Source organism: Hetaerina americana, unplaced genomic scaffold, assembly GCF_022747635.1.
Source record: "Hetaerina americana unplaced genomic scaffold, ioHetAmer1.1.p SCAF_8, whole genome shotgun sequence".
Classification (NCBI taxonomy): Eukaryota; Metazoa; Arthropoda; class Insecta; order Odonata; family Calopterygidae; genus Hetaerina; species Hetaerina americana.
This window is the reverse complement of record NW_027287427.1, coordinates 80432529-80457016: the sequence shown is the minus strand read 5'-3', so window position 1 is coordinate 80457016 and position 24488 is coordinate 80432529. Positions and strand designations below refer to the sequence as shown.

The following is a 24488-nucleotide window of genomic DNA, read 5'->3' as shown; positions in this document are numbered from 1 at the left end:
AGATTTTGAGCTTTGAAAAATGTGTGTGCAATATTATATGCAGCATGGGGACATAGAGTATAAAACTATATAATGCTCATTAAGTAAGTAACCATCATCTTAAAACAGTTTCATTTCCTAACTCCTTAGGTAAGATAAATTCAATCAATTGACTTATTACTGCCAATGACTCCTATATAATCAGAGGAAGTATTTTGCTGTGATAAATTTACATTTATAACATAACTTTGGGCTTTATACAACACTGAATGCTTGGTTTTCTCATCCAATTTTGCTCTGTAGATAGCCTGATATCCCTGAGAATTGAAATGAATCAGTGTCAGCAAGAATCTTAAGGTCAACTCCATTTAAACCGCTCAACTCAGGAGGCAGCTTTGGCCTTTGAATTCTTCTCTTCAATGGCCATCTGAAGAAGGACCTGTCGGTCTAACTTCCCACCTCGACTTTCTGGCAGTTGATCCACGAATGCAACTCCTCCATGCAAGTGTTTGTAGAAAACTTTCCTCTCTAATGAATAAAGATTTGAAACATTAGCATAATACTTAAGCTTTTCATCAAATTTTAAATCAGCAATATAATGAAGTCAGTTATTAACAGTGGTGTGGAAAGTATTATTGTCAATAAATCAAATCTCTGAATTAATTGAATATTTAATGATTCTTGATTAATGAATAATTAAAGGCTCCTCTGGCATTTTATTCATCAAGTCACTTTCTAAATAATAAGGCACATTCTTAATAATTGACCAAATAGATTTAGGAAAGAGATATTCATGATGTAAATAGAATTAATTATGAAATTGCAAATATTACAATTGACAACCACTTCACCATAATTTTATCCAAACCAAAGTTATGGTTTAATGAAAAATACAGGTATTTTGTGAATAATGGAAATCATTTGAAGTTTTCCTAATGAAACATTGAAAAGTATGAAATTTCTTGATAAAATATGATAGCTATGTATTTTCCCATTGCAAACTATGAACACTCAAATTCCTAGACTTTCACTTGCATGATGATCTTGATTGGACCACTCACATCAATCGTCTTCCTTCCTAACTCTACTCAGATATTTACATGGCATGAAAGTTTGTACAAATAACCTACATTAACACCTTAAAAATGGTTTACTATGCCAATATTCACTCACATCTTTTGGGGTAATTCAAGGGCTACCTCCAGAGCATTCTCAATACAAAAAAATTAATTAAAGCCATTTTTGTTTATTCATTAGAACTCTAAGTCAGCTATTTTATCAGCATCTTAAAACCCTTTCTCTCTCCCTTTTATATACTGTTTTTGTAAAAGCATCCTTCTCTGTTTCAAATACAAAAGTGGTCTGAAAAGTTTCCGACCTCAAAAATTTCAGAAAAAATGTCTTGTTTCTTTTTTAGGTCAGAATCTTTTCAGACCACCCACATAAATATGTACTACTCTCCATAATTATGTGGCCTGTGATGATGAGAATATGATATATGAATATAATATATATTTATGGGAAGAAAACCATGGGAGTGATTTCAACCCAGAACTGTTACACAAGAGTGAAAAAGGAATGAGGATGGGCAAGTGGGAAGAATTTTAAATCAGAAAGAACTTAAAAACGGGTCATGTGGTTAATGATTTATTGTTTGAATACCTCTCCCCAATCCTGAAGTACCCCTTTCCCTCACAGATAGACCCGACAAACCCCCCCACCCCACCCCACTCTAAACCAACCAAACGCCTGTCCTGACACTGAACACCCCTCTTCCCCCTCCCCATCAACGCCAATCGCAACTCCATTTTCTTTCGCCTCCTCCTCATCCCCCTCTCTCACCCACCCCTCCTCTCCCTCATGATTGGTATATAAGTGAACTGCGACTGATTTATTTTGTACCTGATGATGATGCTTGAGCGTTGAAACCGGTTGTACGCTAATAAAGGACAGTGGAAAGTTACTTTGTGTTCTTAATTTCATTAAGAGAATATCCTCCTAAATAGTCAAAACCTTACCTGTTATATGACAGGTCCTCACCAATATGCTCCCCAAATTTACAATAAACTTTCAAAATCCATTGAAACAATTGTTTCTCCCGCATCTTTTAAAAATTAAAGTGTGTTAACTGTTACAAAGCAAGTTATATTACAGTATGTATGAGTTCTAAGATGACAAGCTCAAAATGTGAGTCTTGAGCTGTAGTGTATCTGTAATGTTTTTATCATCCCTTTTTATTTCTGTTTATTTTCCTATTTTCTGTAATTTTTTCCTTTGAGTGTATGTACAAAGTTCAATACTGTTGAGTTTTATACCTTTCGAATGTTTTGAACTATAAATTGATAAATTATGTGTACTTTTGTTTCCAGATGCTTTTGAGGGTCAGATTTGCACATTATAGTATATTAAATAAACTGTAAATGAGATCAATAGCCACTAACCAGAGCAATAACCCCTATGTTTAAAAGTCACAATAAATCAAAAAAATCTGAACAAAAACTTTAAACAAGAACTTTACCATCAAAAATCAATTCTAGTGGTGATGGCCATGTCTGAAAATACATATATGGGCACACAATGACACGATTTTTCTTTTGCTAAAGCTGGGGAATTTATTTTTAAAAGTCAATAAAGTATTGAAGTGGTAATCTTATGGTTTTTATTGAAGTGTAGGATGTAGCGTGGTTTCATTATGTAATGTTATGAGGCTTCGAAGTGTAGTAGTGGTTATTTTATGTGTCCATCCAAAACCTACCTCAACCTGAATATTATTACTGATAATAATAAATAATAACACTTGATCTTGTCTGTAGCCAAAAGCATAGGTGAAATATGAAATGGACAGGAAAAATGGCAAAGTTTGTTCCAAAAGTTTCATAGCAAATACAATTGATTGAATGAGAAGAAGGAAGGGAGAATAAAGATGACGTTGAAAAACATTGTATAGGAATCAATAATCCAAAAGTTACATATAGTCCAGCCAATTAGGTCAAAACACTCCAGTTCAAGGTGGAACTAAAAGCTCATTGGGATAGTGTCATGTTTTGCAAGGGTTTGATTCCCCTGAAATTCATGCATGAATGAGGGGCATAGGGGGGCCTAATGTCACACCAAGCCTGAATAGGACCAAAATTCTTGGATAAAATTAACACTTAAAGTGCTTATTACCAGCAACAAAGCTCTTTATTTCCTCTTCTGTTACTTTGTAGCCAGACTTGAGCACAACATATGCTCGTGCAGCTGATGTGGTTTCAGGGTCAGGCACACCAATGACACCGACTGACAGAACGGCTGGATGCTCCCCGATCACAGTCTCTAATTCAGCTGGGGAGACCTGTGGAGAGAGAGAGAGAGGAGGAGAGATAAAAGGCTACAGTATAACCTGGCGTACATACTCGTATATATTCAAGCTGAAGATTCACAGGTCAGATTGATTTACATTGAATAATGAATAATCAGTCAGAGCTTCACTACGAAAAGAGATGTGTAATATCTAGGCAGGTAATTCCTTAACTGAATTCTCTGGAACAAATATGTGAAACCGTTTTCATGACAGCTACAATGAAGTACAAATGAATGAATATTCTTACATTAAATTGTACCTTACTAAGCAAGGCCAGAGTTTTAAGACTCATATTCTGAAAGATGATTGAGTTCGCTGTACATATTATAATGGCTGATTTAAAGAATTAAACTAGTTTTGATAATTTGAATGAAAGTTTTGCAACTTAGGAAAACTTATATGTAAAATGAAATTTTATATTTTAAGACTATTGATAAATCCATTTGCTGACTACATTTTTTAGCATTACTTACATAGTGCATGTGGTATTTAAACATAAAACTTCTGCGATCCAAAATGTAGAGTTCATCATTTTCGTCAAAGAAAGCAATGTCTCCAGTGTCAAGCCAGCCATCAATGGTCTCACAAGTAAATCCCTGAGTTTGAAAGACGTATATACATAAATATTCTCATGTGGTAATGGATCACATTTACATAACCTTACAGGAATCATTAGTTTGAAATCCAGTATAAATTTATATCCAAACGGACAAGAACTGAGTCAACCTACGTAGTAGTAGTAGTAGTTTTGAGGGGAGGCGACCGACAGCTAAGGTCATTTGCGCCATAGGGGATGGATAGGAAAGGATGAAGGGTGGAGAGAAACCCGGCGTCGGCATTAGCCTACTCTTTACGAAAGGCGCCAAGGGGTCCGCAGTTTAACGTCCCATCCGACGGACGGCGTACTCACTCAAAGTGCCCTCCACAAAGCACCTCAAGTAGGGATCGGGATACCTCTGAAAAATATTCAACACCGCCGGGATTTGAACCCGCGCCCTCATGGTGGGAAGCCAGTACGTTAGCCCCCGCACCATCTCGATCCCCTCAACCTACGTAAATCACCATTTGTATTATGGGAAAAGATCAACCCCAGCCATACCCTTAGTGTTTTATACTATATAATAATATGACTGAGAGTACGGCTGGGGTTGATCTTTTCCCATAATATTTATATGGCCGTAGTTACCGTTCCTGTTAATTCTTTACCATTTGTAAATAAATCTAAGGAATGCAGCAATGTAAGCACTGTTAGGAGTTCATAAAACATATCTCTTATTCTCAATTCACTCTATGGAATTTCAGAAAGTGGAATTACATATAAAAAGGAGAACAAAGCAGAAGAGAGGATACAGAGTGCATAGGAGGCTACCAAGTGCGTGTCCTAAATCTGAGAGGTGGTGGCTAAATCAGAGGATATCAGCCATGCTATAATTTGTTTATTGAAAAGTCATTTTTATTATTGCATGCTGACTAGGCCAAGATATCTATCCCTCTCCCCAAAAATTAACCCAAGGTAATGGACATCAGATTATATAACAAATTACCCAAAAGTATGAAAGATACAATGGTAACTTACCCTTTCAAACATAAATTAAAAAGGTACCTACAAGGTAACATGTTCTACTCTATTTATGGACATCTCAACAATATTCCTGATCATTGAGTCCCTGGATTTTGTTTATAGCAATGCTCTTAGTCTAGTTTATATTAATGTTCCACGATTTAATGGATATTTGTGCGTATGCTACAATATTAATGTAATTGTGAGTCCCATATTTGAATCCTAATTGAGTCTGCATGCATTGTTCTTCATTTTGATGTGCCTTAAAGCATGTACATACACCATCTACCTGGTATTTTGTAATATGACCATTGGGCACATAAAATGCATTATTATCATTATTGTCAATTATGACAGCTATCAGTTCTTGGCAATATATGAAAGGGGCAGACTTAGGAGGTAGAGGGAAATTTTTCCCCTGATGCCTATGCCACTAATCCAAAAGGCAATATTGGAGATAGAATAGGCACTGGGAAAACAGTGAAAAGGAGAGAGGAGATTAAATAATTTGGATCATGAGGTTAGTATTGGTACAAGTTTGAGGAAATCTTAATAATACGAGGGTAGGCTGAAAACTAATATACACATGCTTGTAGACCACAAACAAAATGATCTTCAGAAGCACTCCTGGTGGCATAAGGAAGTAACATTCCCCCTAAACAGGCATGTGCCGATTTGAGGTCGTTACATTCATCCAGTGTATTTTGAGAAGCGGAAGTATGGAGACGTGTTCTAGTGCTATGTCAATGCAAGTTAAACAATGTGCTGTTATCGAATTTTTACTGCTGAAAAAGTGACTCCTACTGAGATTCATTGTTGTTTAAAGGCTGTTTATGGTGACAATGCTATTGATAGGTCTACTGTAAATTGATGGGTAGTAAAAGTTCATGGTTGCGAGCCTGGAAAAGTCATAATTGTTGATGAAACATGCAGCAGACATCCAATCACTGCCACAGACGATAAACATCAGAAACTAGTCGAAGATTTGATTCAAAACGACCAGCCAATCACTCAAAAGCATATTGCAAACCATATTGGTCGGGTTTGTCATGATAAAGGCAGCCTGGCGCCAATAATCTTGCAGCATGACAATGCTCGTCCAAACACCTCGCACACAACTGGAGGGGATCTGCAAAACCCGAAATTTCAACAGATTCCACACCTTTCTTATTCCCTGATCTTGTGCTTTGCGATTTTTATTTTTTTCCTCAACTCAAGAGACACATCAGGGGTAATCATTACACCTTGGACGATGAGGTGAAGGCAGCTGTCAATAACAGCACATTGTTTAACTTGCATTGACATAGCACTAGAACACGTCTCCATACTTCCGCTTCTCAAATACACTGGATGAATGTAACGACCTCAAATCTGTGCATGCCTGTTTAGGGGGAATGTTACTTCCTCATGCTACCAGGAGTGCTTCGGAAGGTCATTTCGTTTGTGATCTACAAGCATATGTGCATTAGCTTCCATGCTACCCTCGTATAATGGCTTTTTTTGGTGCATAAGAGCTTTAGAAGCCCATGAGTATCTATATGCATATTAGAGTTAACCGATTGGTCACTGGTAATTAGCCTAATTTTATAGACTGCCTACATCAACAATCTCATATAAATAATTATTGTAAGACCTTGCAATATGTGGGATTCTATTGCATTACTTTGCCTTTCTACTTCTAGAATATATTTTTAATAAAAGTTTTCATTTGTTTCAACTCAAGTATTGGTACAATAAAAAAATTTCCTTCGTTAATGTAGAGTTGGGGCAATGGTAGACCAGTGGTAGCATACTCATATCTGCTGAGCCGGAGGTCACTGATTCCATTCCCATGACCAGCGAAAAGTTTTCACATGTAAATTTGTTTTTGAAATGGTTTTTCGGAATGAGACAACCACACATTAACAGAAAAAACACAACAGTGGTATTCCAAAACGAGAAAACTAAACTCCTACTAAAGAGCTACCCTGAACCTATAGTGAAAGGCAGCAGTTTCACCATTAGGCACTGGTGGTACAGACCAAGTGGGTCGGCCTGGCATCAGCTGCCACAGCCGTGATTGAGAGTGAAGAGCACGGTATCGGCCGCAGTGCTGTAATATGGAGGGCAATGGGAAACCACCACATTACTCTCCCTAGAATATGCAGCTTTGCCTTGCATTCAAATAGAGTACTAGAATGTAGCAGCTGCAGTAAACCAATCCTGGGATTGAAATACTGATGATGATTATAGAGTTACCTTATCAACTTTTTTATTCAAATACCCTTTCATCAAATAAGGATTCTTGACAAAAAGTGTTCCAGGAATCATTCTGCCCACACTGCATCCCTTTTCTTTATCCATCACCTGAAAAGGGAATTAAAATACATATGACAAGTCTTTTATAAATTATTCTTCTGTCAAAATTTAAAGAAATTACAGAAAAACCATTTCATTTTTTTAGGTATACTAATGAAAATAACATCTTTTCATTGATATGGGGTAAGGAACTTTATTATTTAAAGAATTTAAATTTCTTTTTAAAACACCAACCTTTGCTTCAACAAAAGGCAGAAGTGGTCCACAAGACACATGCACCTCTGGAGGAGAATGAATCAGATTGGTACTGGTCAATGGTGATTAACCAACAAATACTAACTGCAATTGAATCCGCTCTCACATGAATGATGAAATGATAAAAAAATATGCATATGTGAACATGGAATACTGAATTTACCGGTCGAGTGCTTGCATAAGAAAATGGCTGGTAAGATATTTTTAATTTTCCTTATCTCTAACTTCAATAATGAAGAGAAATCAGACATTAAATAACAGTTACATTAGTTAATTTTCCAGGTATCATAATTTTAACTTAACTAAGTTACCATAAATGTACTTGGCAATTGCTTAAGTAAAGAATGCTGCAGCAAATTGGATCTCATAACTACCCTAATAAATGTAGTACCATAGAACTTGATTCCTTGAGTCAAAATAACTGCCTGATTAAAGGGATGTGGTACTATCTGCCCAATTTGATAGATTATATCTAAATAGAGAGACATTTTTCATACCTTCTCCAACCTTCTTGAACTTCAGTCCAGCTATAAGCTCTGTATTATTTGAAGAGGAATACTTTTGATACAATACTGAAGAAGCCACTGATAATGCTTCTGAACTTGCATAAACCTTTAAAAAATGATAACAAGACTGATTATGAATTGAATCTCAGCTAATATATTAAATCCTAAAAAGTAGATATAATCATATTTGGGCTATAAATCTTTGGTTTTGTAATTTGTGTGGCACATGAATATGGTTAAAATTAAATGTCATAGTTAATTAAATGCTTAAATATATTTTGCATTAACGGCATTAATGGTTTATGGAAAGGGAATTAATGGATTTATAAGAGTGGTGTGAGGATTTCGGATAGTTAGATTAAAGTTAGGAAAATATAATGTTTTTGTCTTAGGCATGACTTTATGGAATTTGCATAGCATATTGAAATGAAATAATTAGTGTGTAATTTCACACACTGCGGAATCCCACACAAAGTGTGTGGAATTACGAAGTAAATTATTTCATTTCAATTAGGAAAATGAGGGTGGTAAAGAACAAAAATTGATGGCCGTACTTAGACATTTATTAATTTTTTGGGGCAGCACAAAGTGGACTTGGTCTTCAAAAGAAAAGCAATGAAAACATGATGCTACAAGAGAATGATGAGGATCAGATGCATCAAATAAATGACAAAGAGGTTCTGCAAAAAGTAAGGGAGGAAGAGAGTTTAATGAAGACTGACAATTACAAGAGAAACATTTATTTGACACTTATTGAGACACCTAAGGCCTAAGGCCTTAAGGAGACACTGAAGACAGTTGTTGGGGTGAAAGTGAACGGAAAATACTTATTATAGAGGAAGACACCAAACAGTCCAACATAAATTTAGGGACAAGCATATAAACTTATAATTCTGACACCAAAATACATTTATGTCTGTTATTAGGCCATTTCATCCATCAAAGAGAGTGAAAGCATAAATATTTGAATTTATATTTTTAGATATGTCCTTGTTGTACATGAAACTGCAAAGAATCCCAGAAAATATTCCTGCAGGGTATAAAAGCAAACCAGTAATGACCTTCTAACACCAAAAATAGCATGTAAATTATTCTGAGGTGGCTGCATTAGCACCAGAATCACAGAATTTCAGGAAGAGAGAGCAAGCCTTGTCAAGCCAGTCACTTGCTTGTGACTGAAATGCAACTCTTTTGAAACTGGCATGATACACTTTGAATCTGATGTGGAAATGTGCTGTGCGATTCCTTTGAGTTATTTGTTGAAGTAAAGGTACAAATGAAAATTGGATGATGACACCACATGATATTCAAATTAGTTGAAAACTATTAGATAATGTAACTTTTTTCTTGGGTATGGAATACATGGGTCAATACATCGTAGTTTGGATTTATGGCGGCCATATTGTGTAAGCCCATTAATTTAGACCCATTTTTATCATAATTTTTTATAATTACCAAATTATTCAATTACCTGCAATACAGTCACCGAAGGAAACCTGTCTTCAATAATTTTCGCAGCTGCTGAATCAAACACAGAGCCACCACAACCTATTTGTTTAAGGAAAGACAAATCATAATTGTCCAACTCTGGCAGACGAATGAACCAATTAGCAACATATGGGAATATGAATATGGCCTCTGGCTGAAATAAATGATAATGAATTAGTTATTGAAGCATTTGAACTTGAGAGGTAGAAAAGTATCCATTTTATCAGAAGTCATTTTCACATTTGAAACAGAGTTTCTCACCTTGCATTTCATAAGTTGATTAAGGAATGTACTTTTGTCGAACTTGGAAATTGAGTGAAAAGTGAATCCCATATAGAGTGAAAATACAATATTAATCACAGATCCAATGGCATAATTTGCCATCAATCCCACACAATTCATCATCCATCTGTTTTTTCTGATTGATGAATAGAAGAAAGATAAAACATGACTAAAGTTATTTCATGGTCTTCTGAGTGCATGATGGCTGTTCAATACTTTGATCATACACATTTTTATTCACACAATATTTTGCAAAGACTTAATTTTATCTTATATTGCTATCTTAATGAGAACTGTGTGTGGCACAAGTTTTATAAATTGATTTCAGTATTGTGCCAGCGACAGCTAATGCAAGTTGTAACATGCTCAGGTTGCCAACAACTGCCTTTGATAATAAAAAATGATTTCCACTATGCTGTTTCTTTACATTGGAAAACAGAAAAAGTCACAAGGAGCTGGATGTTGATTATAGGGAAGATGAGAACACCTTACACTGATCTTCTCAAAATATTCTGTGAAAATGTCTATTTATTTATTTTTATTTCACATTAATCCAAAAACAGCACTGTGTTCTTTCCATCAGACTTATAACAATAAAAATAACTACAAATACCCAAGCCCAAGAGGGAGAAAAATACACCTAGGCAGGAGTTGAACCTTGGATCCCTGGGTTGGCAGGCAAGGATGTTACCCTGTCACCACCAGGGCCAGCAAATTCACGGCAATGCATTATGGTGATGTGGCCTCCTTCCTGTGGTTTTGAAATGCAGTCTTTTGAGATTGGTATGGACTTGGAGAATTTTCAGTGAATCCCTATGGTATGCTCCATTTACGGGATAATGTGCTGAATATAAATAATATATCCACAGATATAATTCCACGTATAATTCCTTAGATATTAAAAAATGACATGATCAAAACTTTCCCAGTAGAAACCACCACTTTGGCTTTTTTTAGCGCTATAGATGCTCAAGTTTTCCACACAGAGCTTTACCATTTGCTTGAAAAATCAACATGATGTATTCACAAGTTTTATCTGAGACAAGAGCATTTTAAAGAAACTCCTTACCTGCCTGTAACATCAACTTAAACAGCAAACAAACCTGCCGGCGACATCCTGTTGATTGGGAATGAAAAGTCTTGGAGCCCATCATGCACAAACATCTCTCATGCATTATTTTCCTCTCATAATCAAGTCAGTTGCGCTCAAAGAAAGTTTAAATATTTCTGATAGTGTTGTTAACATTATTCCATAGTCAATGGCAACAGCAATTTTTATGTTTAGGTTTGTAAGAGCAGTGACTGGAGTTCAGGGTAAACCTTCCTTTAAAATTGATTGTCTCCCCTCTTTAAACATTTTAAAGCACCTTCTAGATGTACAATACAGACGAACTTCATACACCTGCTGTAGCATTACATAGGCCTTGGCTGATGATTTGTTCAAGAGAAAGCAAAATTTAATGCAGCATCATGTGTCAATCTCCATTTTTGATTTTGGCTTTTTAGCATGTTTCAACTTACAATGACTACCACCAATGCAATAATTGAGTCAATTCAAGGACATGTGTACAACATACTATATTCTGTACATGAAACCAACAATATAGCCCAACCAAAATACACTAATCAACCAAAGGGTTGGTTTGACAGGCATGGGTGGAGTTCACCTAATGCTAAGCCCAACAAGGCGGACTTCACTTATCAAGGTAAGTGACCCAGTTTCTTTTCCTGTGTCTCCTGTGGTACTCCCGGAAAGGTTTGGTATCCGAAAAATCACAGATTTCTTGGTGAAGATGAGGTTTGCCAGAGGCAAGAACGAGATTGTATCATCTGGAATCAAACTCCTCAAAGTCCTCTAATTAGTAGCTATACCAACTGGACTATCATGGCCCATCAAAATAGTAAGATAAAGTTAAGTTTTGCACATTGCATTATGAGAATAAAAAATTTATTATCACTAATTTTTGCAGAGACCTCGTTCATGTAGCATTATTGAGATTACATTATGTTAATTATTGCCAGTTTCCAATGCATTCCATATTATAATCCTAAAACATCTTTCACTATAGAATTCTTCAATTTTTCCCAAAACGTTGCCAATTATATCCATCATGAAAGCTTATAACCACAAAATTTCTCAATGTAATGACTGAATGTGTGATATGATTAAGATTCTGATAAATCTTTAGCACTATATGTTCTTCATTTGCGTAATCTTTGAAAATTTTAACCGAACTGATGAACTTACGGGTCAATTTTAACCGGCATCCCAAAGCCTTTTACCATGGCAATCAGGTTAAAATGTGTATGCATGACACCTTTAGGAAGACCAGTACTTCCACTGGTATTTGGAATTGACAAAACATCTTCCTTTGGATTAATTGTCACATTGTGCGGGAATGCTGAAATGAAAAAATTGATCACATCAATCATTTAATATTTTGAAGTTATCGATGCCACAAACAATGTAGCTGAGAAACATTATAACTGTGGTATACTGAAATATAATCTGTTTAAGGGCAAATCCATGATAGTAATCAAAAGTTTGTTGCTCAATCTATATCATACATATTTGTTGCATAAATCAAGGGCTCCATTCCAGAATTCATTGGGCAATATGGAAATTGTGCAGAAACAAATTCAGCTAGAGTACCTTATGTTTAACTACTTAATTTGTCAATTAAAGAATTATGATATTTTGACTTATGATGGCAGCATGTAAACTGTAATGGCAATGAATGATGAAGAGGTCAACGATACCCCTACTGAAAATATTCTGCTCAGAACTTTTGCCCTTAGGTCATGAAGCCCGCAATATATACTTTTTGCTCCCTGGATAAAAACCCAAAATTTTACAATTTTCAAATATGTTGATTCTTAACGTTAAATTTCTTAAATAAATTTGAGGATAATTTCCAAATAATACAAATAATAAGGCATACAAATTTTGTTTGTAAATATTTGGACTGGATTCTGCTAATCCACTTGAGATTTTAAGATTTAGGACCTCTATGATGAACACAATTACTATTTAACCTTGCAGAGAGCTCCAGGATACTAGACAGCTCAATGGTAGACTTTCACTATTACAAGGGCATTTTTAATAATGCAATTTTACTAGCAGTATTGAGGAGAGTCCCACACATCACACAGCATGTTGGTAAATACTGGAAAATTTAGAAAAATGCAATGACTTCTAGTAAATTGATTCCAAGGACGGGAGAATAATTCACGATAAAGGCACAAATGTGCTAACATTCACATCCTTGCTTGACAGGCTTCTTTCTTAGTCTTATAATTTTTCATGGATCTTGTACTAAATATTCCCATCTCATGTTCTCACAATTCAAGGTTTTTTGTATACATCAGTGAATGGATTCAAGTCAGAACAGTCAAGGGGCCATTCTTAAATTGCTGAGACTAATTTTGGATTTTAGCCCAACCCCCACTGTAAGAATCAATAAAATATGAACCCCCTTCTCTCAGTTATTGGTGCCATCATTAATATAATGATTGGACCCCTTTTTCTGAAAAAAATTAAGTCCATTTAGGTTTGACAAGAGGTTAGTTCAGTAGCATTACTTCTAGGTGTGTTTTCACCCAAATAACAGTACCTTCAAACACAAGTAATTATTTTTTTAGTGGTATAAGCCCACAAAGTAAGGTGAAGCAATATTTCTAAACGATTGAATATTTTTATAAACGCATAAATAATTCTGAAGAGACAATTCCATTTGTCAGTATTTTTTAAATATGTTTGCTGAAAAAAGATCATTAAAATTCTTTCTTCATAGCTAATAGCTGAAGTAATTTAGCAATAAACCTTATATAAGACTTCCTTCTGATCCCCTTCTCCGTCTGTTTAAGGAAATTACACATCTCCCCTACCTTCTAAAGCCATACTTAATTAAAGGTTAGTCCCATTGATTAATAACCCTTAATTTGAACACATTTTGATTGTCGAAAAGCGTCCCAGCACCTGAAACACGTTTGAATCTCACCGGATCCGTCGTCCTCCTCGATCGTTTGCCAGATGTCCGTGGCGCCCTCGACCCTTCCGATGGACAGCAAACGGACGGACCAGCCGAGTCTCTCTGATGCCCACTTGATTGGCTCGGCCGTCTCCGGGTCGCACAGAACGAACCGTGCCCCTGTCTCCTTCATCTGGCGTAAAAACTCCTCTGTTTGCGGAAATGAACGAGAGAATATGTCAGTCATTAAAGTCTCCTGGTGGCAAGCACAAGAAATGAACCGAAGATGTGAATCTGTCGGTCCGAGCAGCTTAAAGAGTTTATTTGAAACAAATTATACATTGCACTATGTCAAGAGGCCAAAGGCAGCCTCATTACTCTTTAGTTGAGGCGGAATATGGTTGATAAGGACGTAAAACTTCAAGATGGAAATTGCAAGTCTCGTGTTTATCACAAATGCACCAGGGATTTGAACGAAGATTCTGGCCTTGATGAATCAAAGGATACTACGCATTTAATCACCTGGCCCCTGTCGCTTGTATAGTGTTTGTAAACAGGTTATCCCTAACGAATTTTTAAGGAGCATAAAGAATGAAGATCAACACAAACAACCACGAGGAAACTATAGACCTAACGAATTTAAATGTTATTCCTTGCAGAAAAAACGAATATTAATTGAAAAAATAAATATTAATAATTAACACCTTAACTAAATTTAATTTATAAAAGGCAAAACAAGCTAGGCTTTTAGTGTTAAAATATTCTTGGGTAATCTTGCCATTTACGTTTTTTCAAGCCATTACGAGTTTGGGTTTTTTGATTTCATTCTTTAAATTTCGAAAAAAATTGGATTTACCGAAGAAGATCAGTTGATTTTCAGTTTTGATTGCTATTTACTTTAGAACATTTATTGTGGATAATTCCTTATTACATTAAAATCTCAAAAACTATCAAGAAAGAGCATACCCAGACCGATCGTTTAATTGGCTTATGGCCGGCATTGCTAGTCAAACGCACGATATTAACGGTTTACGCTTCTTCCAAATATCCAAATAAGTGCAATTGATTTAGTTTGAAATAAAATGCATTTAGATAATTGAATATTGTTATAAATTCCTGAGGGAGTGTCTCAGAGAAAAAATACTAATACATAGAAATTAAAATCGACGGAATTTTGGAACTGACACCTAAAATAAATATTCCGTATGTGATTAGTTAATACAGTATAATTATTAAAAAATGTATCACAATTCCTAGATTTAGGCAATAAAATGATTTTGGAAAACAAATGATTAGCATTTTGATGAAAAACAAAAACTAAACCTTGGAAAAACAAAACAGCTAAAATAGACCAAAAGACAATGAAATCCAGCTCGCTCCTCATTTTAATACTTAAATATTTTTATTTCAATATTATTAAAATTTTCATATCTATTTTATTTAGCTGAATCATAGGACCCTTTCACCTTTATTTTATATGCATATTCCGCATAACCGAATCTGTTCCTCTCCTAATGTAGGCTCACTGCTATAAGACCTAAACCGTGGAATATTTATATCGTAGGTGAGATTATTGAGCATTATTCCCTTTCGAAATCAGTTCAAACCTTTGTCCTCCCTCTGGAAGCACCCCCTAACGGCCCCTCCACACCGCCAAATGCTGAATTCAATCATGTACATGAGGGCGACGTCATACGTCACAAAGTACAGGATGTCCCCTTTCTTGAACCCCATGCGGGTGAGGGCGCTGGCGATTTTCGTCGACAGCGGCCGGACGTCGCGGAACTTGAATGACTTGCCGCTGATAACGTCTGCCTGTGAAAAAAAGAAGCAGGATTTCGTCACTTATCCACTCTAAAATGAGCTACGTCTCATCTTTGGGAAATACTTTTAGGGGCGAAAACGGGGGTGATAAAGGGCAGTAACCGTATATGTATGGAAATGTTTTTTAACGATAGCGAGTTTACATTGAGCATTCTTTTTGGTCCATAATCATTATGATGATAAATTTATTAAGGTGACATTTCATTTCGAATTATTACTACGATGCTAAAAAAGCAAAACTGATAGACCGTCTTTGTTTCAATCTTTGTTTTCAATTTACCTTCGCCTAACATTATTAATCTAGAATATTTTATTTATTTTCACGCTCCTTGGAAATAAAAACATGATTTTACGGAAAGGAGAATTTGACTGCTGCTTTGTCTCGAGAAAATATCGGTCTTATATGCACTTATATTGCATATAATTATGACTAATAATGAACAAACGAGATCATTAATCAGATGTGGTATGGAGTAAATTTTATAAAAAACAAATTTTGAGAATTTTTGGGCCTATGTACGAAAACACTTTTGCTGGTTTGCTGTTCACTAATATTTGTACTACAAGTATAAATAAATTGTTTGTTCCAATTATTTTTGCTGTAGACGAGTTCAAATAATGTTCCACCCTGCTTCCTATCTACACATTCCTATACAATCTCCATCCTTGGTAACCACTTTTCTTCGCCTATCCTACACCCCCATCCCTCCCCTCTAGCTTTCCCAACTCAGGTTCATACTTACAGAGGTTTTTTAAATGGCACTGAAAAGACCTTCTGTTCGTTTTCATAAGTTGGCCATGGCTTGAAGAATTTTTAAGACCTATACACCTGTAACTAATTTCTCCATAAACTAGGCCGATGGTTCATTGACCCATACAAAGCCGTGTAGATTGTCAAGAATTCTCAAATAACAAAGGGATTTCTTTTTTATTTTAAAGTAAACTCATATGACTGTCTAATTCAGTTTTTTTCTGATGTTTAATATTCCTTCCATATGCTTTTTTCAAGATCGAAATTCTACAACTTTAATTTATCTCAATATCGACGAAGTTTTTTGTAGCGAATGAACTCAATTATGTATCCACTTATTTCTTTATAAACTACCGAAGAAAGAGGGGATTAACGACAGAGACGCTGCGTAAGTAGTTTAAGAAACGACTAGTGACAGCTTCGGTATGGAGCCTAGTATTGTACGACTTGGAAACTAGGTGGCTAAAATAAGGCGATGAGCTTAGATTGGAGGATTTTGATGTGGGTGTGGAGAAGGGCGGAAAAGATAAAATGGACGGAAAAGAAAACAAACGAATAAATAATAGGGGGGGGAGAGACGGTTGTAAGTAGAAATCCAAAGAATCCAGGAAAGCTGAATGCAGAGGATTACGATTGGCAATCAGATTTTGAAGAATGTGGTAAAGGGGATGTGGTTAGGAAAACAAGGTAGGGGAAGGAAATAGATAGCTAGGCATGTTAGACGCATTGAAGGGAGGAAGGAATTATGTGAAAATGAAGTACAGTTAACAGTAGTAAGGTGCCAGGTTGTGCCTTATTAGGCGAGGCTAGGAAATGTAGGTGTGTTCAGTCTGTGACCTTCCAAAACCTACCTTAAAGGGTAGAATGCCAAATATAATTAAAACTAAGAAAAACTCTTATGCAAGGAAACTTAGATGAATTCATAGGATAATATTATCATTGACAAAGACGCTTTATTTCATGGTAAAGGGCAATCTGACCTTCCTTAAAGTCAATGTTTTCCTTGATTGATATCTTCAAACCTAGTTGATTTTACGGTATTACTTACAGCAATAGCTTAATTGGCTAGCTGAATTCAATAATTAAATATTTGAAAACAGTGGACCTCTATTACGACTACTGTAATAATTATTTGAGTAAATTGACTCCATTTTCCAAGGAAATTTACAAGATAATAGAGCAATTGGAAACGTTAAGCCTCGTGAATTAGAAGGTTGGGAATTCCATGTGCTGCAATATTTTCTACTCGATTTTCTTTGTTATCGGTTGTCATGATTGAGACCTGTTAGATACGGAGATCATCTCATTCGATGCAAAGTACGCAGCAGCTTAAGTCAATTACTCGAGGCCAATACGATCACCTCTAATGTCTGGAAGTGAGACATTTTTTTCACACGGGGAGTTAGTCACGAGAAATGCCTTCAAACGTATCATCATTTCAAGAGCTTTATAAATAGTGAAGAACATAATGAAAAAGTATGTAGGACACCACTGCGCCGATCCGTATTATGACTCGGATGTGATTTCTTATCGATATATTCATGTCATTGGCAGCAGTTTACCGACCAGGGGTGGATTTTTTATATGCCGCTGCACAATTTCGGGGTACCTAAGACACGTCTAAGCTCCGGTTAATCCTCAACTCTACACCGGGAAGCAGCTGACTTGTGAATTACAATAAAACATCAACTCTGTATACTTTCTAGCTTCCTTCATACCGTTCAAAATGGCTCATTATTTCCTATCTCCCTCTTTTACCCAACGTTCTGGCAATGCTTTGGTAAGCCATAGGTAGATTTTTGAGGACGCACTACGTAACATGTTTTGTCCACTTCTTAGTGGAAAAAGTGGAAACATGATAAGCCCTAAGTTATATTCACATCAAGATTCTCCCCCTTAGCACGGTCCTCAAAATCCAACTACTTCTGAATATATCCTGCATAAACTAATGCTTTTGGACATATGAACTCATATGTACCTTACTTAAAATTTCCTGACTTCTTCGGATTCTTTCCCCCAATAGCCTCCTCTCTTTCTCAACCATGTCTAATTAAGAATAAAAATTATCAAAACCAATTGTTCAAGTCGATAAATTAGAGTTTCTTTCCTGGAATCCACCAAAATATGTTTGCAACGGCCTTGTTTTCTCAATCACGACGGTTAGCGATGGAATGCGAAATGAATGTAATAAACTGTAGTTAACTAGTAGCCCAATATGTAACTCAGTTCTGATGGTACCTTAATGAAACAAATTCTTACCCATCTCATTTAATGTTTTTCAGATTGCTTCTGAGCATTAACACTGTGAGCGATACGTATGTCTCTTTATCTCCAGCAATAAAAATACAATTAATATATTTATCTTCGTATGAGGAACAGTATGCTTACTGGATTCCATGAATGAATTTCGTAATGGTGGAGATATTTTATTTGTTAAAGCGCATTTCATGCATTGCACTTTGGGAACCGCATTGCCGAAAGAAAGATTAAAAAAGGAGATATTGGATTGTATAATTTTGTAGCGATCTAAATATTTCTACCAAACTCAAGTAACAAAGATTAGAGAAGAAAACGGAGAACTTAGAAGCACTGCGGTACATTGATTAGATAAGGCCCAAGGATCATTCTACGCCATGATCGAGCGCATTTTCCGAGTTCGTACTCGGCACTTAAACGGGTGGAGGCAGCTTGCCTAGCAACTCTTTTGTTTTTCGACCTGTAACCTCATATTTCCGGTCATAATTATTTTACAATGAACTGTGGAGGAGAAACACGCTTGCGAAACTAATATTACCATTTCTTCCCCGCCACTAATCAGTTATTTTTTGCAAAACATTGTGCGATAAAAAGTCGATAAACCCATGTTAGAAGGTGAAAAAATGTCTATTTCTAAATTTACATGAAAAAGATTCATTAACTAAATGATTGATAGTGGAGAATTGCTTTTACCAAGGTCTCAGTTTTTCCCAAACAGCAAAGAGTCGTGGTCTAGTGGATGGATTATCGTGCTGCGCATCGATGAGTCCCCATTTGTTTGAGAAATGGAATTGGACGAGGTCTCTCTACCCGGAATAACTGACCTAATGCGTCAGAAAATGCTAGATTTAACGACACTCCTAGCCAGGCAATGTAAGTGCAGCAGTTTACAAGGGAAAGTGCGCTGTGAACCTCGTGCGTGAGATTGCAACAACACAAGTACGCTTGTACGCGCTCAATGTTTTCGTAATGGCGGCGGGGACATTTCAAATATGGTGAAATGTTGAAATTAAATTTAAAATACTTCGCCTTTCCACATAAACCACTTTTATTACTACCTAGGTTTCAAAATGGAAGATGTGGAGCTATTGGCTGTTAAAGTAATAATCTCAAGAAAGAAGATCCTAAGGCCAATAAAAATAATTAAGAAGAAACTCCTATACCGGTATTTCGGTCACACAGGTGACCATCAACGGGGAGAAAATCAAATAGGGCACTTGAACTAAGAAGAGGAATGTGCACAGGCACCGTCCAAAGTCAAGTGGACGGTGCCTGTGCACATGACTTTGGACGGTGCCTGTGCACATTCCTCTTCTTAGTTCAAGTGCCCTATTTGATTTCCTCCCCGTTGATGGTCACCTGTGTGACCGAAATACCGGTATAGGAGTTTCTTCTTAATTATTTTTATTGGCCTTAGGATCTTCTTTCTTGAGATTATTACCTAGGTTTCGTTATGGTATAACATCATCAGGTAAAAATACAGGTCAAACACAGTATATATAGTACTGGACGGAGTGGAAGAGGAGGGATGGAGGAAAGCAAGGATTGGTTGAGGTAGGTAGAGGGGGCGGAGGAGGAGGAGGAATGGTAACATTGAAAAATTAGCAGGCTGGGAGAGGGAATGAATACATTGTTGAAAATATAAAATAACAGAAATATACATTGTTGAGAGAGAAAAAAAATTATACAAATTTTTCTCTGTATATTTTTTTAATTGGGAAACACACATTTAAAAATAGAGGTATTAAAAGGACTGATGTTATAAAGAGAATTTATCTGCTCAACGTTAAAAGGGTTCTATTTAAAACAATACAGGAGAAGTAGATTCTGTCTTGCAAAGAGATGAGAAGAGCAAACACATTGCCTTTTTGGGATACGTCCCACTTAAGATCTTATTTTGCTCGAATCGATGAAAAAATGTTTCTATACCCATCCTACCATAAACTTGATTCACCATGATTAGTTAGTTATGTTAGCTAGTTAGTTAGATAACTTAGGCCTTATTTAAAATGTGCTGCTTGCACATGGGATCTTCATTGAGTTTGATTGATTGCCGTGTGCAGCGTTGAGGAGCTAGATTTGTAAAACGTAATTATGGAAAACTGAGTAGAAATTCAAAATTAATAGAGGAGCTAGGTTCGGAATCACTCAAGGAGCAAAGATTAAATCTGTAGCATTAATTGGAAGGATGTCTCTTTAGCATTGATGTTGAAAATGTATTATTACCCCCTCGTACTACGGTAGGAGAGATCATATCAATAAAATTAGACGGATTAAGTTTAGAAAAGATATATTTAAGATGTCATTTTCCCCACGAATAATAAGGGATCAGAATAACGTCCAACCGCGCTAGGGGAAAAGTATTTGGCGTCAAAAGTAGTCAGGTGTGTTATCACCCCCTGCCACACACCCTAGCGTTGGCTTGCAGGGTACCATGCATTTATGTATGTAATTGGGGAATAGATCAAGAAGGGGAAATCGAGTGATCTGAAACGGATTTACCCATAGAGAAAGTGAAGCAGTCTATAGAAAGAGGGCTTTGAGCGAATCGACTTTAATCGGAAGATTCGTCGTCGCGAAGAAGGAAGAAAATCACATGGAGAGTTTGGTAGTGGAGCCACTACAAGAAGGGCTAATGCCACGAAGCACTAATCTCAAAATTTGCAGAGAGATTACAGAATATCGGTCAAAATAAAAAAAGCGATGCCACGTCGTTAGCATCTGTTCAAAGGTCTTCTAATGTTGGCCAAATGAGAAGAGAGGGACTGACTATGCGATTGCTATTATTGGTCATTGACAACTCGTTTACGCAACCTTATCCTAGGTATTGTCAACTGGCAGAGAAGATGCCTCATAAAAACTGTCAGGATTCAATCAACCAATCAAGATAGAAGTTGGTCTCCGCTTAAAAATGAAATGCATACCACTCACGTGAAGAAAACATTAAAAATGTAAATTTGTTTGTGAATATCCTAAATAAAAACACGGTAATCCTCTAGCATATTTTGAAGTGATTAAAACTACATAAATGTCAAAGAATACAGTAGGTATCGTACGTGACAAAAAGGAATTTCACAGGAGAGATTGGTATCGTAATAACTTAATTATGACCCCTTTTCAAAGAATTTTAGATATTAGATGTTAATTAGGAATATATATGTGATTACCTGAGAAGGAAATAATCTAGATAGAGAGAAAATTAATGATGAAGTTATAAATAGGTCGGGCGAAGAATAAAAGTTGCTGGGATGAGTGCGAAGAAAATAGATAAAATTGGGGTAGAGGATATGTCGAATGGTATTGGGATTTTGAGGCCGCGATGGATGGAAAAATGTTGATGAGGCGGGTAAGAGAAGGAAGAGAGTGGCTTTGCAGGCAACATGAAGGCAGGCAGAACTTACGAAGAACTGGAGGAAATGATTCCGAACAAATCATTGGAAGTTCTCGCAAAACGTTGAAAGTAGTAGTCGTTAGGGACGATAAAAAACATATATTTAACAGATTGAACACATTGAAAGAATGAGTGAACAACCCCCGAGGAGGGAAAACAATGTGTATTGCAAGATATTGTTGCTAGGGTAGTTTAAGCAGTTTGGACGGCTGAGTCAAAAGTCGACATTTTAAAGCCGTCGTGCAAGAAGAGGCCGGGCATGAGTCGAGATAGAACGAGAAGGGGCACTGGAAATGTGTTTCGTGCAAAATAACACCTTCAAATTAGGTGGTAATTCGTTGCTAATCTATTTTAATATCTTGGAACATGAAAACACATTTCACAAATTATTCAATCGCTACCATTACCACTATTCGCGATTGCGTAATCGATAGCGCAAATTGCGATATATTTTAATAGATGCACTGAAAGAGGGGTATGCAATTTCGTCTCTCGGTCAAATGATTTATGCTTCTTATCTCGTTCAATCCACCGACAGAGAAAGCAGATTACATCATAATCATCGTAGATCCTCGACGTCTCAAATCTGATAGTTACATCATATCCATTTTACTTCTTATATATATAAATTAAAGGCGTGAACTATGAAGTATAATCAATGGGCAAGTCATTGGTTGTTACTGATATTATGAAGATACACCTGTGACAATATTTATCTACAATTATAGTTTCCCCAGAGCGCCTTTTCAGATTATGTGCAATTCACACATCCAGGGTAACATGGCGAGCCAGTTCCTTTACATATACCTCCATTCGGTTCTCCTCGAAGTCGTGGCATCCAGGAAATCCACAAATCTTGAACTTTGCTGAAAACTAAAGGCATCACCCGAGTTCGAACACACGACTCATCAGTCGATAACCGACGGCATGAACACATCAATCCTCGTATTCTTCGTTAATGCCAGCAATATATTCATTTCTGTCCGAAAGTCCGACTGCTATATGTAATTTCTCAAGCCGTATTTGATTTTTCTGAGCGCCACGTCTCCATCTTTGATTCCAAATGTTGATGCTTTCTCTATTTCCAATATTTATTCGCTCCGACAGTATTTTTTCTTTGGTTTTCACAGCTCCGTCGCCATCTTTTCACATATGGTGCATTTTGACCTCTGACCTAGGAGCCATCAACAAAAAAGAGGGTATCATAGTCCATTGGGTAGAGCACTGGGCTAATGACCGGAGGTCCCGGGTTTGATTCCGGGTGACCCCTCAAGACACTATCAGCTTTCATTTAGCTGATAGTGTCCATAGGTGTCACCCGGCGTGTTTTTGCATAATGTTTTGGGTTCCAAATATTCCTGGTAAAGTATAGGTGGAATTGGAAGGGAACGGCCCTTACCTGTCTTACCCTGAATGTCACACGCTGTTAGGTTTAGTATCAGTTGAATTCTACCTTCATCTACCAAACAAAGCTTTGGGTTGATTACTGTTGCATGCAATGTTTTTTTCAAACTGTTTCCTTGGTCTTTGTTTCTCAGGTTATTGTTGTTTTCTCATTTGTCTTCCTTTCGTTTGTTTTCTTAATTAATCGCCAAAAGTCACATCGCGTTGAGAACTTCGGCTCTCGTCCAACAACTGATTTCTTATCTGAGCCTTTAATCTTGACACACAGGTGAAATCTCAATCGCTCACTTTTCTTCTATTTCTGAATCCACCTTCATTATCACTCCACGCTCTTTCGTCGCTTATTTTATTTTCTTTCTCGATTTTATTATCGACGGTCTTTATAATCAATCTCTTCCCTGGTCTCTCTGTACGATGAGAATAAACCTGATAGTTAGCCATGTACTCGAAATATCTGTACAAATTTGTACTCGTCGTCTCTGTACAGTATTGCTTGCCCTGCTTTGTTTGCTTTCCAGCTTCTTATTCTATCCCTCGTCTCTCTCTGTTGGGGGGAACCCTCCCGCTACCTGCAGCGTTTGGGTCACATTCCCTACCTGTGTCCTTGGGGGCGGAGACCATTGCATGTTGCATGTCCATGTGGTAGTGGAATTTCGCCTTCCTACTTTTCAATTCTAGTTTGCACGTTATTGGATTAATTTTTACTACATTCTAAGATGTATATGTCTGTTAGTTGGAAGTATATGTACTCGTATTTGCATGCGTGTGAATTGAAAATGTTTTTGCATGAATGTTTACGTCAATATGGGTGAAGTTTTGCATAAATATGTTGATTTTGCATGTGGTTTTGTTCTCTGTTGCGGGTGGTGACCTAACTAACATCCCCCGCACACACGCCCTTTCGGCGGGTTGTGGGGTATTATGTAGAATTTAATTTCCGATTCTCTCTTTCTCTCTCCTTACAATATTACGGTCCTGAGTCAAAATAGTAATTAACTCACGAAACAATCTTAATTAACTCAAAATAAAAAACTTTCGGGCGATTGTTCACTGATCCACTACTGTATCAAGATAGAGTTTGGATTATTGTTCTCACCAGCCAATCCTGGTCCTTGAGTAATTCATAGTTCTGGTCCAAGCAATCGAGCATGAAATCGGGCAGAGGAACCTCCGGTATTT

The 24488-nt window shown here is 36.6% G+C and overlaps 1 protein-coding gene across 1 annotated transcript; it reads right to left on the bottom strand.

Annotated features, from left to right (window-relative positions):
* Positions 1-235: 235 nt before the first annotated feature.
* On the bottom strand, positions 236-24488 carry LOC139698151 (uncharacterized). The gene is made up of 12 exons (XM_071597075.1): positions 24406-24488; positions 15291-15498; positions 13714-13893; positions 11961-12114; positions 9692-9848; positions 9414-9584; positions 7934-8048; positions 7416-7462; positions 7122-7229; positions 3796-3918; positions 3148-3313; positions 236-507 (listed from the first exon to the last, which is right to left on the bottom strand). Exons 1-12 carry the CDS (start codon positions 24457-24459, stop codon positions 362-364), a joined length of 1629 nt encoding a protein of 542 aa, XP_071453176.1. The 5' UTR covers positions 24460-24488; the 3' UTR covers positions 236-361.